The sequence below is a fragment of the Oreochromis niloticus genome, linkage group LG3, assembly GCF_001858045.2.
Source record: "Oreochromis niloticus isolate F11D_XX linkage group LG3, O_niloticus_UMD_NMBU, whole genome shotgun sequence".
Lineage (NCBI taxonomy): Eukaryota > Metazoa > Chordata > Actinopteri > Cichliformes > Cichlidae > Oreochromis > Oreochromis niloticus.
In genome coordinates this window covers 42,380,079-42,407,375 of record NC_031967.2, presented here as the reverse complement: position 1 = coordinate 42,407,375, position 27,297 = coordinate 42,380,079, and the positions used below count along the sequence as shown (strand labels likewise).

General features: G+C 38.2%; 3 protein-coding genes and 1 long non-coding RNA gene across 6 annotated transcripts in view; 1 reads left to right on the top strand and 3 right to left on the bottom strand.

Annotated features, from left to right (window-relative positions):
- LOC100695786 (zinc finger protein 239) overlaps positions 1-27,297 on the bottom strand; it is a 630,955-nt gene that overhangs the window by 464,114 nt on the left and 139,544 nt on the right. The window lies entirely within an intron of this gene.
- On the top strand, positions 299-1,466 carry LOC112843343 (uncharacterized). The gene is made up of 2 exons (XR_003215644.1): positions 299-455; positions 869-1,466. It is a non-coding gene; the product is annotated as an uncharacterized LOC112843343 (long non-coding RNA).
- On the bottom strand, positions 8,901-13,294 carry LOC102079265 (gastrula zinc finger protein XlCGF57.1). Of its 3 annotated transcripts, none has more exons than XM_025901294.1 (4): positions 12,778-13,293; positions 11,792-12,058; positions 9,791-10,469; positions 8,901-9,706 (listed from the first exon to the last, which is right to left on the bottom strand). In XM_025901294.1, the coding sequence occupies exons 1-4, from the start codon at positions 12,947-12,949 to the stop codon at positions 9,151-9,153; spliced, it is 1,674 nt and encodes a 557-aa protein (XP_025757079.1). In that variant the 5' UTR covers positions 12,950-13,293; the 3' UTR covers positions 8,901-9,150. The 3 variants fall into 3 exon arrangements, with proteins under 3 accessions (XP_025757079.1, XP_019218905.1, XP_019218904.1); XM_019363360.2 differs by having other exon boundaries at positions 8,901-9,720; positions 9,805-10,469; XM_019363359.2 differs by having other exon boundaries at positions 8,901-10,469; positions 12,778-13,294.
- LOC109203669 (zinc finger protein 77) lies at positions 17,204-23,716 on the bottom strand. Its single transcript, XM_019363402.2, has 4 exons — positions 23,421-23,716; positions 22,005-22,193; positions 19,597-19,863; positions 17,204-18,306 (listed from the first exon to the last, which is right to left on the bottom strand). Exons 2-4 carry the CDS (start codon positions 22,174-22,176, stop codon positions 17,534-17,536), a joined length of 1,212 nt encoding a protein of 403 aa, XP_019218947.1. The 5' UTR covers positions 22,177-22,193; positions 23,421-23,716; the 3' UTR covers positions 17,204-17,533.

Here is a 27,297-nt window from a genome sequence, read left to right as displayed (position 1 = left end):
GATATTTGGGGAAATCGACGGCGCATTTGGAGTATGCATTTGAAGTACACTTTGAATTGGGACAGCTGTCATCGCGTGGCGGTGACCTAATCGCACTCGAAATGCGTACTTCAAGTGTGCAGACCCTGATCATGTGATTCATTATTAGACTGTTTTGTTTTTCCATAGAAACCCCCTGACTTTGTGCTTGTTATTTTTTTGTATTTGTATTCTGTGCTTTGTCAATAAAGCGTATTCCAAAAAAAAAAAAAAAAGTGTGCAGACCCTGGTCTCCATTCTTAAAGGAGAACCGGGACATGAAGTTTGCTGAGGACCTTTCCAGAGAAGAGAGGGAGCGCTGGAGCAAGTTGTGGCCCATTATTGAGAAGGCTCGCAGAGAAAATAAAAAGGCCTATTACGTCGGATGCCGGGGTTTTGTTAATGGGACGGAAGTTTTCCCGTCTTCAGAATGAGAGGTGAATATGGGTGGAGCTAAAGAATAGAAAAGTCCCTACAATGTTGCACAGTTGCTTGGACTTGGTTGACTGTTTTTCATTGATCCTTCTGGTGTTTTGGATCATTAAGTCTATGCCTCATTTATATTGTGAGGACACTTTAAGTTTCAGCACCTGAGTTGTATCCTAAAAAATATTTCGTGTATTTCTGCCGAGTTATTTTCATCCTTGCAATGCTCGGTCCCTTAGTGAGGTTTATTTTTTGTTAAGCACACAATATTGGTTCCTTAAATTTCTAGCTGTTTATTTTTTGTTTTCTTAATTGTCATTTTCTATTGTTTCTCTTAATGTCAGGGGGTTGAGACAGATCTGTAAACGTAAAGCCATATTTTTGTTTGCTAAGAAATATAAAAGTCATTTTTGTTTTTTCCAAGAAAGCCATTCTGTATCTGCTGATGTGAACTTCTGGAAGTCTCAGTGGGGTAACGATGTTTGGTATTCGCACGGCACAGAGAGGTCAGCTGGGGTCACAACTCTCAAAGGTAGCTTCGAAGGTATTGTTCTACATTCAGATTGTGACTCTTTGGGTCATTATATTTGTCTGGTAGTAGAATACAATCACTCCATTTTCATAATTGTCAATTTATATGGCTATAATACCAAACCTGAAAATGATAATTTAATTGACTCTTTAGATACAAGGATTAGTTTTTGGCTCTCTAAATATCCCAGTTCAAATTTAATAATTGGAGGAGATTTTAATGTTTCACTGAATGACACTATAGATAGATGGGCCCCAGCACAACATTTTAGGAAAAATTTGAGATTGGAAACATTTATGGATAAATTTAATGTAACTGATATTTGGAGAGACAAATTTCCTGATGATATATCATTTACCTGGAGTAACCGTTCTGGTTCAAGGAAATTGCGTATTGATTTCTGGTTAATATCAAGTAGTCTATCAAAGGACAGTGTCACGGTCAATATCCTTACAACTCCACTTACGGACCATAGAGCAATATATATTAACCTGCAACTCTTTCCTACTATTGCAATTACTAGATCCTCATATTGGAAATTAAATAGCTCGCTTTTGAGCCATACAGTTGTAAAATCTGAAATCACACGACTGTTAAAACACTTTATACACAAGGCTAATATTGAGAATTCCTATAGCACAAACTGGGAAATTTTTCAATTTGAAACAAGTAAAATGTTGAGACAGTATGGGGCAAAAATAGCTAAGTCAAGGGCAGCAGAAGAAGAAAATCTAATTGTTCAAATTTCCGCAATATATCAACTCCCACCAGACGAGGTCTCGGAGGAGGATAGATTACATCTTAGGTCCTTTCAATCTAAACTGGATGAGATTTACCACCAGAAAGCTGAAGGAGCTTTCGTTCGTTCAAGAAATAGATGGATAGAGGAGGGAGAGCAGAATTCTGCTTATTTTTTCCGCTTAGAAAAACATAGATCCAAAGCCAATACTATTCATAAATTGAATATAAATGGTACGGTCAGTGATGATGCAAAAATTATCTCTCAATTTTGTTGTAATTTCTACTCAAAGTTGTATGAATCCAATTATAACGCAAAGGTCGCTACCCAATTTATTGATTCTGTAAACAATGTTGAAATGATTAAAAGTGCTGATAGGCTTTTTTGTGACAGTCCAATTACTGAAAAAGAGATATTGACATCTATTGAATTTCTTAAAAACAACAAATCTCCAGGCACAGATGGGCTGGTGGCTGAATTCTATAAATCATTTTCTTCTCAGCTTGCACCCTTTTTGTTGCAGGTTTATAATGAAAGTATTGAAAGGGGCACTCTTCCTCCCAGCCTTACTCAAGGACTTATTACTTTAATTCCCAAACCTGAGAAGGACCTACTTTTTCTAGCCAACTGGAGACCAATAAGCCTCTTAAATAATGATTATAAAATATTAGCTCTATTGTTAGCTAGAAGAATTAAATATATTTTGGATGATATTGTAGATGAGACACAGTCTGGTTTTATGACAAACAGGCACATCTCCAATAATATTAGACTCTTGGATATTCTGGACTACTCAGCATTAATATCTGATGACTCATTTATCCTTCTCCTGGACTTCTATAAAGCCTTTGACTCAATTGAGCATGAATTTATATTTCTTACACTTCAGAAATTTGGTTTTGGTGATATCTTCTGCAAAGCTATCAAAACTCTGTATTCCAATGCTAATAGTTCTATTAGAATGAAAAATGGCACCACTCCTCGTTTTAGTCTTAATCGAGGGGTACGCCAGGGTTGCCCAATTAGCCCTTATCTTTTTTTACTTTGCACCCAAATTCTTGCATCTCATATTTCGAATAGCACTGTGAAAGGTATAAATATTGCAAACAGAGAGATTGTCATCAGTCAATTGGCAGATGATACCACAATTTTTCTTAAAAATGCCAGACAAGTGCCAATTGCTTTACATGTAATAGAGGATTTCTCAAAAGGGTCTGGATTGGTCCTAAACTTAAATAAATGTCAATTATTACCTGTCAAAGAGTGCAATGTTCAGAGTATTTGTAATATAACAGTTAAAAATGAAGCAACATATTTAGGTCTGATTATCTGCAAAGATCCAAAAGACAGAATTTCACTAAATTTTCCCCCAATTATTAAAAAATCTCAAACCAAATTCAATCAATGGTTGCAGAGAGATTTAAGTTTAAGAGGAATCAAAAGCAGAAGGTCTGTCTCGACTGACTTATGCAGCAATTTCTCTGCATGTGGACGGCAAACCTTGTAAGGATATTGACCGAATGCTCTTCAACTTCCTCTGGAAAAACGGGACGCATTACATCAGAAAAAGTGTAGTGATGAATGACTATGAACACGGTGGTCTCAATGTTTTGGATTTTACTACTCTAAACAATACATTTAAGATTAATTGGGCTAAACATTTTCTTAAAAATCCGGTATCCATTTGGAATTTTATTCCTCACTACATTTTCTCTAAGTTTGGTGGTCTAAGTTTTATCTTATGTGGTGATTATAATATAGATAAGCTTCCAGAAAACCTTTCAATGTTTCACAAACAAGTTCTATTAGCTTGGTCCCTTATATATAAACACAACTTTACACCCCATACGTATTCGATTTGGAATAATAGGAACATAGTGTATAAAAATAAATCATTATTTTTTTCTAGGTGGGTTGAAAAACGGATTGTTTTAGTGAATCAGCTGTTTAACCCTAATGGGCAGCTTATGTCCTATTCAGAATTCTTAAACACCTATAAATTTCCAGCCACACCCAAAGAATATGCCATATTATTTGATGCAATACCTACGGGTATTATAATGCTTTTTAAAGGTATTCAACCTTGCATATCATCTGTTTCTCTCCCCAACCCTTTGGATTCACACATAGGAAGAATCTGTCTAACAAACCATAGTAAAAGTAATAAGAATATTCGTGCTTTGTTCCAGACAGAATCTCTAACTATTCCACATGTGGTCTCTTATTGGAATTCCTTTGTCAGTGACATTAACTGGAAAAGAGTATGGACCATTCCTAACAAGTATCTAGTAACGAATAAAGTGAAGGAAGTCTCATTTAAAATACTGCATAAATTTTATCCTGCTAATCCTTATATGACAAAGTTCAAAAGGGACATAAATGTGAACTGTGTATTTTGTGGAAGCCATCCTGAGACTGTGCAACACCTCTTCTGGATCTGTTCATACGCTAAAACATTTTGGAAAGACTTCAGTAGATTCATTGCTGGACATCTCTATAAAGACTTTACTGTGAAATGGGAAAATGTTGTATTTTGTTTCTTTCAAAGGCAAAAAAAAAAGATGTTTACTTTATAATAAACTTGTTAGTTATCTTAGCTAAATTTTATTTTCACAAATGCAAATACAGTAACAAAAAGCCTAATTTTAAACATTACTATAATGATGTTTTATGTTACATAAAATTGATTAGTGGGTCACTTAACAAAAAGGCTATGAAAACTATTACTATTTGTAGTAATTACAAATTATTTGAATGTATGTAATTCTTTGTATTACACCTCCTGGCATATGTTAATTTTGTTCTGGTTGTATACATCTTCTGTATACTGTTTCTTAATAAAGTTTAATAGTTATAAAAAAATTTTTGTTACAAAAGTGTGCAGACCCTGAATTGGGACACAGCCTTTGAGTACGCAGCCTTTGAGGACCGTTAAGGCTGCGTACTTTAAGGCTGCAGACCCTGAATTGGGATACAGCCTAGAAGCTATTGAGGCGCTTGTTGATGACGTCTTTGATGGCGTAGACGTCTCGAGATCTGGCCATACCACGTGACAAATTTATGAACGGGTTAGCGCGTTTGGCGTGACATTAAAATAGGGGGCAGTTACAACTTACAAGTCACACTTTGTGGACTTTTGACTTTATTGTTTGTTTGTTTTTTAATGTATTTAAACTTCTTTTTATCTAATGGAACCTGCAAGAAAGGTGTATTTTTCACCTGTCTGAGCATACTTATTAGGAGCTGATGTCTCCTAATTAGTTCTGCACATACTAATAAATACTTGTAAATACTTAGTTGTGTTGAACAATAAAATCTCAGCTCTGTTGCAGTATTAGAGAGACTTGCGAGACCAACCTGGCTAAAACCTTTAAAAATCACATGGTATGTTTGTATTATACAACTTTAATTTATATTTTAAATATGAGTAATTACTGACATCTCCAAATGAATACTGTATTTTTGTTTTATCATCGGCAGAGATGAATGATGTGGATGAGGCCTATAATGATGGAGGATTCCCAGACAGTTCAGAAAGCTCAGAAAACTTTGAAACAAACACATCCTCCAACAACACACACCCATATTTTGTTTTCAAATTCCATTGCAGTCATTTCACACCTTAAACCTTTGGTAAACAATTGAACAAATGACAGTAAACTGCAATACATAACGAGGAATACAGAGTTCATCACGCAACGTCAAGGTGTGTGCTTTTTTTCACGTCACACTGTGCGCCACATTATTGTTTACAAGAGATGAATTTCTACTTAGGACGGATTGAGACAAAATAGTGTTGCTGTTAATCTGCCTTTTTTTTACACACTTACATACACACATGCAGTTACTGTCCCTCCATTTAGAAAGGCAGAGGCGTAATGGTGTAATTACTTTAGGTGTAGTTGGTTTTTTTCCCCCTGTGCAGGGGCGATTTTAGCCCATTTTTGGGGGGTGTCGCAGAGACCTACCTCGGCACTTGTGCAGGTGAAGCCAAAGGCAAGATATGCTTCATCATATTTTCTAGTCTTTGGCTTGGAAGGAAGTTGGTTTGGAAACATATTTGGCGATGCTTCAGCCTCTGCCTTGCGTTTGTGTGGGAGCCCTGTCAAAAAACCTGTCCATTATGCTAGCAGTGTCCAAGCATTCTTTTTTTTTTCCTTTTTTTTAATTCATGCCGCCGTCCCCCTGCAATGGCTCTGCGCCCCCAGGGGGCACGCCCCCCACTTTGGAACCTCTGCCTTGTATGTAAAAATATCACATTTGTTGGATTTTTGTGGGCCTGACCAATCGCAACAGTTGGGGCAATGATAAAGAAACTTTCCTCAACTTTATTTGCGATGTATAGCTGCTGCTTTGGACGCTGTGTATCACTGGAATGATGTTTTACTCAGCCTGAGTCTTGCGTTTCGGTTATAATAAACGTCTGGCTTCCTGTTGTTATGAGATACTCCAGGGGTGTCGAACTCCAGGCCTCGAGGGATGGTGTCCTGCAGGTTTTAGATATCACCCTGGGTGAACACACCTGAATCAAATGATTAATTCATTACCAGGCCTCTGGAGAACTTCAAGACATAATGGGCATTTCTCAATATGCGTACTTGTGCGTACTTGCGTTCTCGTGTACTCGTGATATGTCATCAGTCGGAGACCAAGTACTGTTCCAATTCGAAGTACGCATCAAGCCGAGAACGCGAAAAAGTCCCGGATGTGTTCTCGATCCGCCCGTTTTATCGAGCATGCATCGGTGTGGACTTGGTACAGCTAAATATCCCAGAATGCATTTCATCCAAAACTCAACAGCGGACTCCCGGCACATCGTTTTCAACCCCCCCCCCGCTCGCGGTCTTCTCACTACTCAGGTTAAAGAAACCCCAGCAGCTGTCTATAGTATTGAGTGTCCACTAGAATAGAAATAAAAGCGTTCTAACATCTCACCTGCTTGTTTTTATTAAGGTATGTACACGTATGTACATGTACACTATTTTTATTAATAGAGGTTTCACTACTGAGGTTAAAAATGATATATAAGTCACTTAGATCACTTCTAAATATTAATGTTTGGTTTATTTCAGTGTTTTATTTGTTCCTGAGTAAACCGGTTTGGCTGTGATTAAAGGTAAGCTTCATAACATGTTACTCACAGTTAAATTAAGAGGGGACGGCAGTAAAAACTCCGGACCTGTGACATCATCACGTACGCAGGTGTTCCAATTGTACATATTGCGAGTCCGTGCTCGCGTTCTCGGCGGGTACGTACTCCCGTGTGTTCTCGGCGAGTACGTACTCACCGAGAACGCGAGTACGTACTCGCGTACTTGAGAATTGAGAAACGGCCGTTGAGTAGGTCATTTAGCCGTTTAAATCAGCTGTGTTGGATCAAGGACACATCTAAAACCTGCAGGACACCGGCCCTCGAGGCCTGGAGTTCAACACCTGTGTGATAGTCGCACCAGAAGTGTCTGTGAGAATAACCAAGGGAAAAGGAAAAAAACAATAATTTGTCATGAAAATTGCTAAGACGTAGATCACCTGTGATTAATTAATGTGTTTTTCTAGCTCTTCATTTTTTGTGGTGACACAGTATGTGAGTAATGGTTTATAGCGAGGATGATGTCACTTGAGCAAATAACATTTTCTCTTGAAAGTAGAAAAACAAGAAAAAGAACAGACAGAGCTGAAAACTCTTCCTGTTTTATTTTCTCCTTGAAAGCAGAGACTTTTTGTTGATATGTTTTGGACAATTATCTGACTCAAACTTAGTGGAAAATTTTTAGGCATGGTTTCTTCCTGTCACAACATTACTGCACACCAGTGCACAAAACAAGGTCCATAAAGACAATGATGAGCAATTTTGGTGTGGAAGAACTTGACTGGCATGTGCAGAGCCAGGACCTCAACTTAATAGAACACCTTTGGAATGATTAAGTTTGAGGAAAGCCCTGCAGAAGCACTGAGGTTGTTAGAGCTTTAGAGACTTTGCCAAAATCACTGTATACTCTATGGATTAAGAGTTGGATGTCACTCAACTGTGAAGGAGAGCTGATGGTGCCAAAAACTGAATTCTGTTATTTGCAAAGTGACTTTTATATATCATTTGTTTATCCAGGAAAAAAACCTCACTGACTTTAAATATGTATTTTTTAAGCATGAGCTGGCCGTAAACATATTTCAAGTGGCCAAAAAGGAGTGGATTGGTTATAATGTTGGTACAATAATGCAAAGTCATAAAGACACTTGAAAAACAGGTAACTTTTACACTTTGTATATAACCCCTTTGCAAATCCTGTTCACTAAATTCTATTAGACAATTTAAGTAAAGACATTACACATTAAAAAAACAAAACAAATGTAAACATTGGAAATCACTTTTTAGCAAAACACCCGATTTAATCCTCCGGAAAAACTCTCTCCACACACACACACACAATGATTTATGAGGCAAAACCAAACACGTCTCTTAGGCTACGTTCACACTGCAGGTCTTAATGCTCAATTCCAATTTTTTGTCTGCTTGTTCACACTACAAATAAAATGCGACAGCAAACGTGCTTTAGTGTGAACCCTGCGCAAAAGAAGACGTCACACACAACGCGCTCTGTTTAGACCCAGACCAAACAGTATTGTTTGACTGTTGGCCCTTAATATAAAGACTTGTTGTGGACTTTACGTTTCCCAATTTTGCTTCAAGTTATAGTGTTATTTACATATGGCCTAATAATGATCCTTATTGCTGTTTTAGAGACGAGCGGTGCTTCAAAGGATAGTTGCAGATTTCTGTCAAAATCTGCCGATTATACAGTATAAATAAAACGTCCACGTTTATCCAACGCTGTCTTACCAACTGTTTCACTAACATCTACACTGGATGGACAGGAAGCGTTCGCGATGTCTTCTTCCAGCGCTGATAACTGGCGTCTGTCTTGTGTCAGTGAAGTAAAAGACGCATTTAATGCGATGTGACCATTCAAACAGCAGTCGCTTTCTAAAACATCAGATATGTATCGGATTCAGTACCACATACGAAAGTGACCCAGATCGGATTTGAAAATATCGGATTTGTGCCGTTCACACTGTCATACCATGATCGGATATGGGTCGCATAGGGTCAGAAAAGTCGGATTTGATGTGCTTTCGCCTGCAGTGTGTTTCAGAAGTGACATCCTGGAATGAAGAAAGATGAAAAGATTTTGTTCAAAGTTTTATTTCATATAAAAGCTTTTTGTTCACATTAAACATAATGATCTTTTCACTGAATATAATCATTAAAATTACATTTTATAAATCACAGAATCACAACAGAAGGATTTATCTTAATGTTAAGTGAGGTCACCAATAGACTGGAGGGAGATTAGCACACTTGACAAGCTGCCACTGCCTCTGCTTTCACTGCATTGAAATCACTCACAGCTGTTTCACGCTTTGTAAGATGAATATTTCAACCAGTATGAATTCTTATGTGTTTCTTTAAGTGTGTGTTTTGACTGAATTTCTTTCCACAGGTGCTGCAAGAATACGGTTTCTCACCTGTGTGAGTTCTTGTATGAATTTCCATTTTTGATTTCTCACTGAATCTTTTCCCACAGGTTCTGCAAGAAAACGGTTTCTCACCTGTGTGAGTTCTTGTATGAATTGTCAGTGTTGATTTCTCACTGAATCTTTTCCCACAGCTGCTACAAGAATACGGCTTCTCACCTGTGTGAGTTCTTATGTGAGTTTTCAGTGTCGAGTTCTGACTGAATCTTTTCCCACAGGTGCTACAAGAAAACGGTTTCTCACCTGTGTGAGTTCTTGTATGAATTTCCATTTTTGATTTCTGACTGAATCTTTTCCCACAGGTGCCGCAAGAATACGGCTTCACACCTGTGTGAGTTCTTATGTGACTTTTCAGTGTTGACTTCTGATTGAATTCCTTCCCACAGGTGCTACAAGAAAACGGTTTCTCACCTGTGTGAGTTCTTGTATGAATTGTCAGTGTTGATTTCTCACTGAATCTTTTCCCACAGGTACTACAAGAATACGGCTTCTCACCTGTGTGAGTTCTTACGTGAGATCTCAGTGTCGAGTTCTGACTGAATCTTTTCCCACAGGTGCTACAAGAAAACGGTTTCTCACCTGTGTGAGTTCTTGTATGAATTTCCATTTTTGATTTCTCACTGAATCTTTTCCCACAGGTGCTACAAGAATACGGCTTCTCACCTGTGTGAGTTCTGATGTGACTTTTCAGTGTTGACTTCTGATTGAATTCCTTCCCACAGGTGCTACAAGGATGTGATTTCTTACCTGTGTGAATTTTCAAGCACTGACTGAATTTTGTCCTACAGGTCCAACAACAACAACATGAATTATTACCTGTGTGAACTCTCCGATGTGAAGTCAGATCGGATTCAGAGTTGAAAGTTTTTCCACAGCTGTCACATTTTAGAACATTTGTCTTTGTTTCAGTTTTACTCTGACTGTCTGATGCAGGAGTGTCGTCTACTCTCTGATCGTGACTTGTCTTTCTGTGAGGTCTTCTCTGCTTCAGCTCCATGTTTCTAGTTGATCCTGAATCCACATGCTGGCTTTCTACTTGATCTTGGCTCTCTGCTTCAGGAGAGCTGTGAGAAAGGAGCTGCTCACTCTTTAGTTTTTGTTCAGTCTCCTGCTTCAGTCCGAGCTGCTCTCCCTCCTGACTGCTGCAGAGTTCCTCCTGTTCCTGTTTAATGTGTAGAGGCTCTGGGTCCTCCTGGTCACAGACCTGCTGCTGTGTGGGGTCTGAAGAGACAAATGGAGAAAAATGATAGAAAAACGGGCGAAAATATTTTCTAAACTCCGAATATTCTCATTACTTTCACATTTCTCTGTGAAAATGATCTGAAATCCATTTTCTACTAATTAGCTACACACCAACACAAATCCCTATCCTAATAAGGACACACATATGATCTTTCTCTTAGTATTAAGATATGAACACAAAGCCGAAAACACAAATTAAAAATGAAAACCAACAGAAAGAGACTTTAAAGTGGTCGTCATAGTGATTTTACTTTATAAACAAGAACAGGTAGAAATGGAGGCTTTGGCCTGACTGCTCATCAGTTTCTTATCTGTCGAAGTTCAGGGTCTGGTTGCTGGGCTATTGTCTACAGTATAAAATATGTGCAGAGTATTTTAAAATATAGTGTAGTGGCAATTCCTTCTGTTTGACAAACCAAACATCCCACAATTACAAATCCACAAGCTACTACTGCACTGAGATAATATTTTGTACGCAGGCAAAAGCAGTCCACTATCCATACTTGAAAGTTGCGTTTTTATGGCTTATTCATCCAGTTTGGCAATAACAAGATTCATTTTTTGTTACTTCCTGCTGCTTCGCCTGCTCTGGTAAAAAAAAACCATAGGCCAGTGCATGCTGGTCCAATACCAGTCTCTATATTTATACAAAAAATGGCCCTACAGCTCTTACTGACTGACTTAACAAGGTAAACGCCAAAACCAAACCAAACATTGAAACAAATATTAACCTACAAATAAAACTTGTAAATAAACCCCAAAATACAAGTAAACTAACAACAAACTAACAAATTTTAAAATGAAAAAAATAAAGAACAAATAGCTCCAACTTATAGGATACGGTACTGTACACACATACAGATGTTTTAAGATTATACAAAGGGTTTAAAAGAGCGTAGGGAGGGTTATTATGGCTTAAAACATCTAAAAAATAATTTTAGAAAAGATATGGTTTCCATTTCACTGATTCGTACCTAATGTGGTGGGTCCCAGACCGCAACCCTCCTGATAATCGAGGAAATACCGTATTTAGAAAACAACCAACAACCCTTTAAGGTAATAAAACATCACTGAGCTAACAGCTTCGTTAGGTTTCAGACTTCAAGTCAGTTTCTTTGACTTATACCAAGTGAAGGTTTAATGTTACATGTTGAGAGAAAAGAGATGCATTCATGCTGATTCGACTTTTAATTCTTTCTGTGCTTCTAAAAAGGAAAAAAAAATAACTTTAACCTCTGATTAGGATCCTACATGAGTCATATTCATTTTAATAATATAATAGCAATAATAATTTTACATACCTATTCTGTGCAACTTTAACTCTGGTTTCCAGATGGTCTCCAGCAGTGTGAGTCGCTCTTCATCAGTCCAGACAATAATGCCTTCAGCTTCCTGCTTCAGTCCAAGCTGCTCTCCCTCCTGACTGCTGCAGAGTTCCTCCTGTTCCTCTTTAATCTGGGTCTGAGGCTCTGGGTCCTCCTGGTCCAGACTGGAGTTCCTCTCCTGGTTACACACCTGCTGCTCATCCAGACCCTTCTCTTCCTCACAGTCATGTTGTTGTGGGGGGTCTTGAGGAGAAAAGAAACACAATAAAAAGGTCATTAATGTGATGAACAATAACAGAAAACACTATTTTTAAAAAGAACTTTGTGCGTTTGGCAGCCATCCTAAAAGGTTGCCCCCTTTAGGGGCCTCCACAGGAGATCATCTGCCTCCATCACACTATCTCCTCTTTCACACTAACTCTCTGCATGTCCTCCTTCACCACAGCCATGAACCTCCTCTGTGGTCTTTCCTCCTCTCTTACTGCCTCCTAACATGTCATCCACTTCAGAGAAGTCTGGTAACAACTTGTTAAATGTGTATTGTATATCTGAGATCTACCTATATCTTTACTGCACAGTCTCAGTGCTTGGAGGGGAACACTGACGCTTGATGAACTCAACAGTGGAATCTGTTCGACAAACACTTTAAATAAATGAATCAAAATATGTCAATCAAAAAAGGAGCTTTCGTTAACTATATTTAAATTTAACTGCAGAATAAACTTCAGTCAACATATTTAGTCATTTATTGTAATCTGGTTTTGTGCAATGATATAACTGGATATTCTCACCACGACTGAGGGTAGTGTTATTCCAAACAGCACAACACCTAATCTATCAGTGACCATCACTGGACACTGACCCACAGCACTGTTAAATACCCAGTTTAACATCTTCTAGTAAAGTCAGTCACACTGAAGAATCTGAGCTTGAACAGCACAGAGTTAAAAACATGTCCATACCTATGATGTGTGAGTTTCTGTCGGGTTTCCGGCTGATATCCAGCAGTCTGTGCTGACGGTTGATCTCCTCCTCATACTGGACGATGGTTTTTTGAACCTCTGAGAAGATTTCTTCACCAACAGCAGTTAGTCTCTCCTTGATGAACTCTCTCAGATACTGAACTGAACTCATTGCTGCTTCACAACTGAAATATTTTCATATAACATCACCAAACTAAAGTCCTCGGCTAAGTGCAAATCAAACATGAAGCTTACGTCGTCTAAGCTAGCGGTTCCCGCTTTTCGTGTCACGTGATCAATCCTCAACAGTCCGATAGAGCCGCGGTCTTTATATTTACATGTTGGCCACATAAGGTCACATTATACAGACAGATAATAAAAGACTGTTAGACTTTGTAAGTTGAGTCTTTTTATGGTGCGTGATAATCCTTTTCATTAAGTATTTCCAGCTGTTTGTCGCTCCTCTGCGCTTTAGTGATTCTTCTTGCCGTGTCTATGTTTGTCCACCAGGTGTCCCCCTCGGCTCAGCTCTGTGTGACAGTTTTCTACAACCATGATGAAGAAGAGTTTCTTTGTTTTTCAGTCTCTCTGCTCACTTTAATGTTTACTGCTGGTTCAGTTGTGTGTAATGATTTTCTCACATTTGAAATCAATCACACTGAGCTCAACATGAAGTTCCTGCTAACAGAAACTAAAGTGAGTGACATCCTGGAATGAAGAAAGATGAAAAGATTTTGCTCAAAGTTTTATTTCATATAAAAGCTTTTTGTTCACATTAAAGATAATGATATCTTCATTTAATAGAATCTTTAAAATTACATTTTATAGTCAGAATGACAACAACGGCGGAAAATGCATCATATGTTAAGGGAGATTAGCACACTTGACAAGCTGCCACTGCCTCTGCTTTCACTGCATTGAAATCAGTCATGAAACACGCTTAATGTGCAACAAGGACCATCATTTGCAAATACACAGCTATACTTACAAATTTTATATGAGAAAATTTATCAGGGGAGACACAGCTGGCTTTGCAAGAGGTAGAGTAGGTCATCTATTAATCATAAGGATGGTGGTTCAATCCCCAACCAGTCTGCATGTTTGCGCCATTCCATTTATGATGAAACAACTAAGCATGGCACATACCTGTCGCATGTACATTCACCCCCGTTTGTTTTGCTATGTTTAAACAACTCCTCAGGTTGTGTCACTAGGAGGCAGTGTATAAAAGCGCAACAGACTTCCCCGTTTACACCTCTGGCAAGATGAGGCCAAACTTTCTGCCATTTTTGTCATTTGGTTTTTCTAACAGTGAGGCAAATTGTGTAGCAGTGCATTTGAAATTTAAGCATGAAACAACATCAGTGTGTGTGTGTTTGTCAATGTTGTGTGTGAATGTTAGAAAGTACTTACATAGGAACAGCATATAAAAAAAAAAAGCTTGCTTGAGTGGGTGAATGGGGCAAGTTGTAAAAAGCACTGTGAGCGCTCAATTAGAGTGGAAAAGCGCAAACTTTAAACTGGATCTAAAAATAAGACTTGATTGTCTCTAATAAATGAGGCTAACCTGCTATAGACAGTTTGAGTTCTTATGCTCTGGTGCAGACTCGGTGCTGTTTAAAGGTTTTAGGGTAAAGATAAGATATAAAGGCAGAATTCCAACATAGTCCAAGTTAAGAGTTGATATGAGGTCAGCAAATACAGTGCATGTCTCCTGTGTGCTAGTAGAACAATAAAATTCTTCGCTGCCAATAGAAAAATAATTCAAGGAATAAAAGTTGTGTGCAAAAATCTGTATTGTTTATTAGTGATGCTCATCAGGGAAACACAAAGACATTAGACATTGTTGAAAAACTTTAGACCTTCCTGCTGTCTGGCACAGAGGTCCAAACAACTTCTTAGGGATGTGATTAGGATTGATGCGAATTTTGAGATTCCGATTCCATTCTCAGTATCACTTCTTGATTCTCTTATCAAATCTCCTTGGCTCTGCTTTGAGAGTCACCACTATCACCAAGCAGCAAATCAAATCAAATACATTGTGCCAATTAATTACATGCTGTGAGGTCAAATGTTTATGCATGTTGGATGTATTTCCCTTCATTCTTGTGATCAGTGTTGGGGTCATTACTCAGAAAAATAATGTAATTTAAATATTACACAGAACATCTTTCTTACAAGTAAGGCAGTACATTACTTAACTACTCCCAGGAGAAAGTAATTTGTTACACTTCTCATTACATTACTTTCAGTGTTGGGCAGTAATGGAATACATGTACCAGTGTTACGTATTTAAAATACAGAATATGAGTAACTGTATTCTGTTACAGTTACCGTTTTAAAAGGTGGTATTCAGAATACAGTTACTTTGTTGAAATAAATGGAGTACACAGGGTCTTTTCCTGTTTCATATGTTAGTCTATACCCTCTCTATTTTTGGTAATTCCATGGTGGTGGAAACCCAAACAAAACACGCATTAAGAGGCTGTAATGCCTGTGTCTCAATCTCACGGCTCATGTCACCTCTACTTGCGGCCCTCATAATGACGTGATGAAATATTTTTACAAATTATTATTCAAAAAAAAATTAATTTTAATTTTTAATTTTTGAAGGCAATAGGCAGAGTGTTACAGGCATAGCTCTAAAGAATCTGGCCTCATGGGCAGTGTAGTCCATGCTGAGGGAGAATGGATTGCCATACCCGTTATGTGTCTGTGAGCGTGAGGGAGGGAGAAAAAGGAGAGTGGAAAAGTACGAGTTCTCACCGAGCAAAAACGGGAGCTGGAAGCATGTAAATATAATAATAACCACTGCAGCCAAGAAGAGTGCCTGACGAGCCCAGTTGTAAGTAAGCTATTAAGATTCGACTGTACACTGTGTTCGTGTTTTTTTTTTTCTCAAAACAATAAGTTCTTTTGGAGCAGCCTTTCAACGCTTCTCTCTGTCTCGCTGCGCAAAGTTGACCCAGACAACAAAGTAAAGATAGTTTTCGGCCCGACAAGGAAGCCGACATATTAGTCAGAGGTCCCTTTACTATGGTTCGGAGCCGCGGACCTGTTTCATATACGCGTGGAATAGTTTTGTATTCGAGATCGCTGCAAAAAGTGCAGCCTTACCTAATGTCAACCTACTGTTACTCATTTTATATTAAGATTTAAAAATCTAGTTGGTATTGGTATAACGAGTAACCTTCAGTAATAGTAAAAAAAAAATCATTAAAAAAAAAAAAAAAATCACACAGCAAGAGTACATTCATGTAGTTGTAAAAAGCATGATAATATATTAAGTAATCCAAAGTATTCCGCTACGTTATTCAGAGTAATGTAACAAAATACATTTTGGGGCATGTATTCAGTATTCTGTAGTGAAATACATTTTAAAAGTAACCTTCCCAACACTGATTACTTTTGCATTACTCTGTAAAATGACATGAATATTACACGAGCATGTGCAAAAGAAAACTGTCTCTCTTACTTTGCGCAGACAAATGTAGTTTCTTAAACACTAGAATCACTAAAGTGTAATTAAATAAATAATCGTATTCTGTGATTTCTGTCATATAGATGATGACAGACGCTTGTCGACAGAGAATTATTTTAAAATGTATGTGAAATGGACTTTTATGATTGGTCAGAATAAGCTCATGAAAATATAACAAACGTTACTTTTTTATATAGGAGAGCATATTTAGTCTTTTTTTCCATTTCAATATATGTTTTTTAATTAATTTAAACTAGAACCTAATGCTATGCCAGCGTTTACCTTTGGCTGAGAGTGTGTAGAACTGATGATGATGTTGTAGAACTAGAAATGATAAATGTCAACCAAACTTTGTGGGTTGTGAGCAAAAACCAAACCCAAGTGAATCCAAAAACAGTTGAAACCCTGTGTGGTTTTACAGTAACACGTCTCAGTCAGTCTTGTTAACAGATGGAGAATTTTCCTGACAACAGTTGAGCTTGTTTTCTTTAACAGTCTCAATATTTTATTTGATTGTATGAGTATTCCTCAGAATTGTGTTGATCGTAATTACTGATCGCCTGGTGTAGTAAGGAACTTTGTTTAAAATTGTGCTGGGCTTGTCTGAATCACTGTTTTACAGAACAGCATTTACAACATGTAGCAATAACAAAATTGGCCAGCAGGTGTCCCTGTGGAGCTGGTTTCATGAAGCCTAATTTTGCTAATCACTAACAACCAGAAACCACAGAAAGTCAATGACATTTAGCAACTTCTAGCAACTAGCTCAAATAAGAACAGGGATTTCCTTCTTTCTTACTGTAGGGGCAGCTACACTAACTCTGTCTCATGAAACACTGCCACCTAGTGGTTACATTTTCAATAAAAACGAGCACATTCTGTGTACAAATAGTTTCTCTAAGACTGTTTTGTTTAAAAAAAAGAGAAAAAACAAAACACCCAGACTTTTTCCTCAACACACATATTTATTTCAGTCTCGAACAAAAGACTGGAACACGTCTTCAATTCTGGATACGTTAGCAGAGCCATTACAACTACAGTCGCTGCCAAATGGATCCAACTCTGGAGTCCAGCCACAGGATCATCCAAACCACACTTATCATAAAACATAAAACTATACACCCATGCTCAAGGACTGACCAGATAAAGGTCACAAATGTGAAAAGATTGTAAGAGTCAAAACATCAGTTTCTACATTTATTTAAATCAGTGCAGCGATTTGACTTCTGGTTAGTGAGCTCTACCACCCACACACTGCTACGACTCAAAGCTGTCTCACACTTTGGAAGCATGAATATTTGAAGCAGTATGAATTTGTCTTATGTGTCTCCTTAAGTGTGTGCTCGAATTGAATTTCTTTCCACAGGTACTACAAGAATACGGCTTCTCACCTGTGTGGGTTCTTACGTGAGATCTCAGTGTCGATTTCCGACCGAATGTTTTTTTACAGGTACTACAAGAATACGGCTTCTCACCTGTGTGAATTCTTGTATGATTTTTCAGTACTGATTTCTGACTGAATCTTTTCCCACAGATGCCGCAAGAATACGGCTTCTCACCAGTGTGAGTTCTTATGTGAGCTTCCAGTGCTGACTTCGAAATGAATTCCTTCCCACAGGTGCTACAAGGATGTGATTTCTTACCTGTGTGAAGTTTCAAGAACTGACAGAATTTTGTCCTACAGGTCCAACAACAACAACGTGATTTAAAACCTGTGTGAACTCTCCGATGTGAAGTCAGATCGGATTCAGAGTTGAAAGTTTTTCCACAGCTGTCACATTTTAGAACATTTGTCTTTGTTTCAGTTTGACTCTGACTGTCTGATGCAGGAGTGTTGTCTACTCTCTGATTGTGACCTGTTTTATCTTCTTGGCTCTCTGCTTCAGGAGAGCTGTGAGAAAGGAGCTGCTCATTGTTTAGATTTTGTTCAGTCTCCTGCTTCAGTCCGAGCTGCTCTCCCTCCTGACTGCTGCAGAGTTCCTCCTGTTCCTGTTTAATGTGTAGAGGCTCTGGGTCATCCTGGTCACAGACCTGCTGCTGTGTGGGGTCTGAAGAGACAAATGGAGAAAAATGATAGAAAAACGGTGAAAATATTTTCTAAACTCAGAATATTCTCATTACTTTCACATTTCTCTGTGAAAATGATCTGAAATCCATTTTCTACTAATTAGCTACACACCAACACAAATCCCTATCCTAATAAGGACACACATATGATCTTTCTCTTAGTATTAAGATATGAACACAAAGCCGAAAACACAAATTAAAAATGAAAACCAACAGAAAGAGGCTTTAAAGTGGTCGTCATAGTAATTTTACTTTATAAACATGAACAGGTAGAAATGGAGGCTTCAGCCTGACTGCTCATCAGTTTGTTATCTGTTGAAGTTCAGGGTCTGGTTGCTGGGCTATTGTCTACAGTATAAAATATGTGCAGAGTATTTTAAAATATAGTGTAGAGGCAATTCCTTTTGTTTGACAAACCAAACATCCCACAATTACAAATCCACAAGCTACTACTGCACTGAGATAATATTTTGTACGCAAGCAAAAGCAGTCCACTATCCATACTTGAAAGTTGCGTTTTTATGGCTTATTCATCCAGTTTGGCAATAACAAGATTCATTTTTTGTTACTTCCTGCTGCTTCGCCTGCTCTGGTAAAAAAACATAGGCCAGTGCATGCTGGTCCAATACCAGTCTCTATATTTATACAAAAAATGGGCCTACAGCTCTTAATTGACTGACTTAACAAGGTAAACACCAAAACCAAACCAAACATTGAAACAAATATTAACCTACAAATAAAACTTGTAAATAAACCCCAAAATACAAGTAAACTAACAACAAACTTTAACAAATTTCAAAATGAAAAAATAAAGAACAAATAGCTCCAACATATAGGATACGGTACTGTACACACATACAGATGTTTTAAGATTATACAAAGGGTTTAAAAGAGTGTAGGGAGGGTTATTATGGCTTAAAACATCTAAAAAATAATTTTAGAAAAGATATGGTTTCCATTTCACTGATTGGTACCTAATGTGGTGGGTCCCAGACCGCAACCCTCCTGATAATCGAGGAAATACTGTATTTAGAAAACAACCAACAACCCTTTAAGGTAATAAAACATCATTGAGCTAACAGCTTCGTTAGGTTTCAGACTTCAAGTCAGTTTCTTTGACTTATACCAAGTGAAGGTTTAATGTTACATGTTAAGAGAAAAGAGATGCATTCATGCTGATTGGACTTTTAATTCTTCCTTAATCTCTGATTAGGATCCTACATGAGTCATATTCATTTTAATAATATGATAGCAATAATAATTTTACATACCTATTCTATCCAACTTTAACTCTGGTTTCCAGATGGTCTCCAGCAGGGTGAGTCGCTCTTCATCAGTCCAGACGATAATGCCTTCAGCCTCCTGCTTCAGTCCAAGCTGCTCTCCCTCCTGACTGCTGCAGAGTTCCTCCTGTTCCTCTTTAATCTGGGTCTGAGGCTCTGGGTCCTCCTGGTCCAGACTGGAATTCCTCTCCTGGTTACAGACCTGCTGCTCATCCAGACCCTTCTCTTCCGTACAGACATGTTGTTGTGGGAGGTCTTGAGGAGAAAGGAAACACAATAAAAAGGTCATTAATGTGATGAACAATAACAGAAAACACTATTTTTAAAAAGCACTTTGTGCGTTTGGCAGCCATCCTAAAAGGTTGCCCCCTTTAGGGGCCTCCACAGGAGATCATCTGCCTCCATCACACTATCTCTAGCACGCTCCTCTTTCACACTAACTCTTTGCATGTCCTCCTTCACCACAGCCATGAACCTCCTCTGTGGCCTTTCCTACTCTCTTACTGATGCCTAACATGTCATCCCCCTCTCTGATTCTTCTGTCTCTGGCCAACAGTAACACTGTTTCCACCAGCACCTTGTTGGCCAAAAGGACCCAAGGCTAACTTGGGCGCTGATCGATCCAGTACGGAGGTCAAATTCTTAATTATCCACATTTGGTGAAGATTTTACACCAGATATCCTTCATGACAAACCCCCCCGAAAGGGAATTTGTTTAAAGCAGTTATATTAAGAAAAGGGCTGTGAATCTACCGAAACACAGGAATGACCGTCTCAGCCAGTGTATTCAAGATAGTGGGTAATAAGGCTGGGCCATATCATACCGTTCACGGTAATACCAGTATAATGCTGGGCAAAGATAAAAAACATGAAATAGAATATGAGTAAAACACGCATGCGCAATGCCTTTGTTTTCGTACGCACACGGCGGAAAAAGCATGGCCGCGAAAGCAAATCGTTGAATGAAACGGATGAACCAGAATTGGTTTGTAGAAATGCTGCAACTTCAGTGCTGTGGAACTGGTTTAGCTTTCGTCTGTCAAAAACACAACAAAGCACTATTTTTGGTAGCGCATGCTAGAGGACCGTCGTTGTTACCGTGTTTTTTGGAACATACGGCACACTTAAAATCAATCCTTTGATTTTTCTGAAAATCAACAGCGCCCCTTATAATCCCGTGTGCCTTATGTATGAGCTCTGGTTGTGTTTACTGACCTCGAAACGATTTTATGTACACGGCGCTCGAAAATCTGTCAAGTTTTAGTACAACTTTGCTAAGCTACGAACCGGACTACTTGATGGATTGTCGGAGCATTACGGCTATCGTAGGCAGGAGCCTCGCGGAGTGATACGTTCTGTGCTTCAACATAATATTACCATGTTGTGTGTGTATAACCTCTTTTTACGTTTTGTGGATATTATACATGGTTATGCTGAGGATATGTCGGCTAATTTCCACTGGAAATGTCTTTTAGTTAAACTGTCAGCAAGGAATTTGCATTTGCACTGTTACATTTTTATATAACTTTAATGCACTTAAAAAAACAGCTGCTTGTTTAAGTGAAAATACATTGATGGAGGTTTGTTGCACTAATAAAGTTGTGGAGTTGTAAAGTATTTTGTCTAGTGTCAATTATATCATCAGTTATATCGTTATCGCAAATTTTCAAATGTATATCGTGATAAATATTTTTGGTCATATCGCTCTAGTGGGTAACATTCCACAAACCAACAAATGCTCCTATTTCTAATGGATTAATTCTAAGTTCATTACATTGAATCAGTTTGTTAGAAGACACTAATAAATGTGAATGAGAACAATGTTCTTTTTTCTTATTAAATAAATTGAAAAGATGACTGAATGTACCTTTAAATAAAGAATTATTTCCACTTCAGAGAAGTCTGATAACAACTTGTTAAATGTGTATTGTATATCTGAGATCTACCCTTCTCTTTACTGCACAGTCTCAGTGCTTGGAGAGGAACACTGATGCTTGATGAACTCAACAGTGGAATCTGTTCGACAAACACTTTAAATAAATGAATCAAAATATGTCAATCAAAAAAGGAGCTTTCATTAAATTTAACTGCAGAATAAACTTCAGTCAACATATTTAATCATTTATTGTAATCTGGTTTTGTGCAATGATATAAACTTGTTTAAAATTATTCTGGATATTCCCACCACGACTGAGGGTAGTGTTATTCGAAACAGCAGAACACCTAATCTATAAGTGACCATCACTGGACACTGACCCACAGCACTGATAAATACCCAGTTTAACATCTTCTAGAGAAATCCTGGGGAACCTGATAAACTTTCAGATTTATCACCAATAAACCAAACACTGAAGAATCTGAGCTTGAACAGCACAGAGTTAAAAACATGTCCATACCTGTGATGTGTGAGTTTATGTCGGGTTTCCGGCTGATATCCAGCAGTCTGTGCTGACGGTTGATCTCCTCCTCATACTGGACGATGGTTTTTTGAACCTCTGAGAAGATTTCTTCACAAACAGCAGTTAGTCTCTCCTTGATGAACTCTCTCAGATACTGAACTGAACTCATTGCTGCTTCAACTGTGGCTGGGCAGATCGATACAAATGATACAGACATATTGGTATAAGACCCACACTAACGTGAAAGGATCAATACTTTAGTTTGTGTCTCTCACAAATACAGGCCATTTACCATTATCATGTAGGAATTTCTCTAACATCTCTCCATTCACATCTGTCAGGTTTATATTGTTGATTGTCATATATGCTTAGAAGTGTATAATCGATTGTGTAGTGATAGGATGTGTGATCCTTAGTAGTCTGCAAAGACTGTGTGCCTTCCAGAGTGTTCTGACATTCACACTCAGATCCTGGAGTCACAAGAAGAGCTTGTACCTTCTTTTATTGTTTTATGGTATAGCAAACACAAGTACATCTGTTTTAGTCTAGGTGCCTTTTGTTTAGATGAACTGCTGGACTGCAGGTTTAGGGAAGTCCCTCACAGGGTCACATCTTGATTTAGCTAGTAGGCCATCACTCTTTCCCTCATCAGATCGGTTGGTTTTTGAGCTGTTCTTTACTCAAGTGAACTGGCTTCACGTTTCTAAATAAATTACAGTACAATGTTTCTAAATCTCACTGCAACTGCTGTGTCACAATAATCTGTCCTGCTTCATAAATCTGTCCCATAGTTTATATAGTAACACATATCTTATTTTCCTATATTTACTTGTTGTAATTCAGTGGAACTTATTTCCACCTTCTGTGACTGCAGTAACATTTCCTTCATCCATTAATTATCCCAGCTGAAGTAAAAATGCAGATGCAGATGCAGATGGAAATTAGCCCAAGGCTATAATCTGGCATATTTACATTTATTAAAATGTTCATTAATATGTATTGCCCCTCTTTCTAAAAATAAATAAATAAATAAATAAAATATTAATAACAATGAGCTGATTTCAGAATGATGTTATTTTTTGTCATGTTTTCCTGTCTATGCTGAGCTCTTTATCACTTCAGCCATAATCATGAATGTGAATATGAATTATTTGTTGCTCACATTCAGAACATCTTCCTTTATCACCATCTTGTCACTTTTTCCACCACATTTATTGTCATTCTACCTACTGCTTGAACACTTTGCCCAAACTGCACCTCCTTTCCATTTACTAGACTCAGTCGTGTGTCTTTACCTTACTGAACCACATCCCTACAAACACTCATCGGAGAGCCGTGTCTCAGTATTTTAGCACTCTTAACCTCCATACATGCTTATTTATCGCTGTTGTAGCTGAATCTGGTTCCACTCACCGAGCCGAAGACTTTTTCTTCTGGAGACAGCTTTTTATCCTCGATTTAAATCCGTCCTTGTGTCTCGTTGTCACGGTTACACTGCGCTCACTGTCCGTTTAATCCACATCACAGCTTTACTTTCACTCTGTTTTTCTTTTTGTTTTTTTTTTAATTTTCGCCTCTTGTTTGATCTTTCTTTCACTCCCGCTCTTCTCTCCAGCCATCGACTTCAGTTCTTATTTCGCTTCCTGAAACGTCACGTCCGTCTGCTGTTTCCGGTCCCTTCGCAGACCTGCCGGTCAAACCTCTCGTGGACCCTCCCCCCTCCTCTTCTGCTCTGCTGTTGTGTGTGTGTGTGTGTGTGTGTGTGTGTGTGTGTGTGTGTGTTCACGTGACCTTTTCTACTCGCCTAAGAACAGCAAAGATTTGCCCACGTATATCATTAAACAAGGAAGAGCAGGAGTGTTTAGAAGGAGAGACAGTGACATTTCTCTTTTCAACAGCACCAACAACAGAGTTTGGTAACAGTATGAGGACACTTTTTGGTACAGCATCTAAAACTACAGCAGATCCTTTTGGTTTTATGGATATTTTGAATTGTCCCACAAATTCTTTGTATGGTAAAATAATAATAATAATAATAATAAATTTAAAGAAGGTAAGCAACTGAGCTACTGTCAGGATGTTGTTCCACAAAGCAACTGCATATGTGAGCACATGAAGCATTTCCCCCCATTTGTCCATATTTACCATTCCAAAAGTTCTCACATCTTCCCTTCAGGCTTTGAAAGCTGTGATAGAGGACAGACATAAGGAATTCAATGAGAAAGCTATGGTCACTGTGTTAAAGGTAACTGAGTTTAGTTTAACATCACACAATGTGTTCATTGTACAGCTTGTTACTTTCCACTGTGATTCTACTGTAGAAACATGAACAGGTAGAAACAGAAGCTGGAGCCTGACTGCTCCTCAGTTTGTTACCCGTTGAAGTTCATAAGTACTTTTAATTTACAAAACGCAGTATCATCGGACTTCCAGGCAAGCTGAAAAGCTGAAGAAGTGATCAATTGTGTGTGTGTGTGTTTTCGCCTCTTGTTGAACTTTTTTTCACTCCCGCTCTTTCTCCCGCCATCGACTTCTGTTCTTATTTCACTTCCTGATACCTCTCACTCTCACTCTCACCCTCACTCTCTCTCTCTCTCTCACACACACACACACACACACACACACACACACACACAGACTTGTCAGCCTTGTGACTCAAGGTAAATTAATGTATTCTAATAATGTAATTGTATTTTGTCACTTACAGTCAGTGTGTCTTGGGTAGAAAACTGTCCCATCATTTGAATACCACAGACCTGCAGATAAGGATCCAAAATGTCACTGTGGACACAACAGTGGAGGTTCAAACATACCTGGGTCAACCAAACACTGGAAGACTAGAGAAACATCTAGAGTATTAGAAAGGACAGAAAAACGTAAATTCCAAATTGTATAAACTTTTGTTGCTTGAAATGATTAAAATGCTGCTCTTATTTTATGTGTTACATTATGTCCCTAGTAACACAAAACCTTCCCGCTATTTTGGTTTCACTTTTCCTTTTGAACCCTCCATTGTACCATGTAGACACACAAAGTTCACAATTTATATACTGGCATCACAAACATTATTCATTCATTTATTCATTCCTAAGCCTCACACAGTGTCGTTATAATCACTCTGCCTGTTTTACATTTATTGTCCACTTGATGGCACAAAAGAGCAAATAAAGCATCGTAAAGCTTCAGTCCATGAATGCAGCAAATAGATAAAAAGCTTCAATGCTCTATGGAGCTTTATCTTTCCACCACTAGAGAGTGCAAATTGCAATATATACAAGACAAATATAGTGGAAATGAAATAAAGTTGAAATCATTAGAATCAATACATTAAAATATATTCAGTAAAATACTTTGACTACAAAAATGTAACAAGTTAGATCCACACTGGTCCTTTCCATGCTCTATTTTAACAGTGCTGGCATTTGTACAATTCATGTTATTCAAGCACAGTGGCTTAATGTTAAGTGAAATGTGTGTCAATGTTTGTCAGGTATCATGTATGAAGAACTCACTTTGAAGCTTTGAAATATGTGCAGATTTTGATTTCTTTAAAATAATAATAATTATTATTTTGTTTGCTGATCACAAGACTGCTGAGACATTTAAAGTATGCTGAATATAAATACCAGTATAACTTAACCTCACACTATCAGCCATAATAATGAATTGATTTATATTGATGACTGGAAATTGCAATCATCACAATATTTCACTCACAATACTATATTATTGCTATTAGTTTTTAACATTTTGCAATATGAGGAGCATATTGCTGTTTATCACATTTTTTTCCAGCCGCAAATTATGTCCTGAAATTTAAATGTTGTCAGTATCTGTTTTGTGCACTATAAGGTAAAGTTCTCTCTCTTGAGTTGTTTTTTGTTTTTGCTGGAAAATTAGATTATTAAGCTGTCGATAAAATCTGCTGTCAGTCTGATATCTGCCTACAGTTGGTAAAAAAAAAAAAAAAAGGTAAATGGCCTGTATTTGTATAGCACTTTACTTAGTCCCTATGGACCCCAAAGTGCTTTACACTGCATTCAGTCATCCACCCACTGGTGATAGCAGGCTACATTGTAGCCACAGCCACACTGACAGAGGCGAGGCTGCCGGACACTGGCGCCACCGGGCCCTCTGACCAAGTGTCTTGCCCGAGGACACAACGACCGAGACTGTCGGAGCCGGGGCTCGAACCGGCAACCTTACGATTCCAAGACGAACTGCCAACTCTTGAGCCACGATCGCCCCTTTTGTGGTCATTTTAGCAAATACTTGCATTATCTATCAATTAACTTTGCTAACACATCAAAAAATCACATATGTTGCTGTATAGGAATATAACAAGAATTCAAATAGATGGTCAGCAAAGTGTCATTCAGTTGGCAATCTATCTCCATTTATAAATTAGACAGCAACTATTTTCAAACTTTTAACAATCTCTCTGAGAATGACTACAGTCACTTTCTTTTGGACATGCTAGGAAATTACTCTCCTATTTTTACTCCTGTGACTGACCCATGTGTTTGGTCTGAATTTGGTCTGACTGGACCTATTCCCACCATCATAGCTACTGTATACCGCCTCCCCAAACCTACTTATGTCTTCCTCAGTGATTTTGCTAACTTACTAACCCACTTTTCATCTCTCTCCCCGTATGTTATCTTAATGGGAGATTTCAACATTCATATGGATAATAATAACCTTCTGCTCACCAGAGACTTTCCCTCCTGTCTCCAGGGCTTTAAATTCAAACAGTTTATCAGCTTTTCCACTCACTCCAAAGGACACACATTGGACTTGATCTGCTGTTCTGGTCTAAAATCCCCATAACTGACCATTTCCTACTTTCATTTAACCTCACTCTCTGCTGCTCTTCTACCAAACCAACCCGTCTCTTCTCGTTCCACAACATCAGGAACATTGATATGGACATTCTTACTACCAGATTGGATAATATTCAGACTCCGGACTTCTATTCTACCCCTGATGATTTGTTGTTATATTATAATAATTGTTTACTCAATGTCCTTGATTCTCTGGCTTCTGTAAAAACTCACTCTGTTTCCGTCGCTCGTTCTGCTCCATGGTTTACCTCTGACCTCTGAGCATTGAAGGCCAAACCTCAGCAGCTAGAGCATAGATATAAAAAATCTCCAGTATAAAGATTCCATCAACAAGGCCAAAGAAAGCTTCTGCTCTGGTATTATCAGTTCTTATGAGGGTAACACAAGGATTCTGTTTTCGGTTCTCACCAAACTTCTTCAACCCCCCCAACACTTTATCGCCACAC

Excerpts from the sequence above, each read along its gene's own strand:
- LOC102079265 (XM_019363359.2), bottom strand. The coding sequence starts at position 12,949 with ATGAGTTCAGTTCAGTATCTGAGAGAGTTCATCAAGGAGAGACTAACT. Across the intron at positions 12,059-12,777 it reads CAGAAACTCACACATCATAG|ACCCCCCACAACAACATGAC; the intron begins GTATGGACATGT and ends TTTCTCCTCAAG. Across the intron at positions 10,470-11,791 it reads GTTAAAGTTGCACAGAATAG|ACCCCACACAGCAGCAGGTC; the intron begins GTATGTAAAATT and ends TTGTCTCTTCAG.
- LOC109203669 (XM_019363402.2), bottom strand. The coding sequence starts at position 22,176 with ATGAGTTCAGTTCAGTATCTGAGAGAGTTCATCAAGGAGAGACTAACT. Across the intron at positions 19,864-22,004 it reads CATAAACTCACACATCACAG|ACCTCCCACAACAACATGTC; the intron begins GTATGGACATGT and ends TTTCTCCTCAAG. Across the intron at positions 18,307-19,596 it reads GTTAAAGTTGGATAGAATAG|ACCCCACACAGCAGCAGGTC; the intron begins GTATGTAAAATT and ends TTGTCTCTTCAG.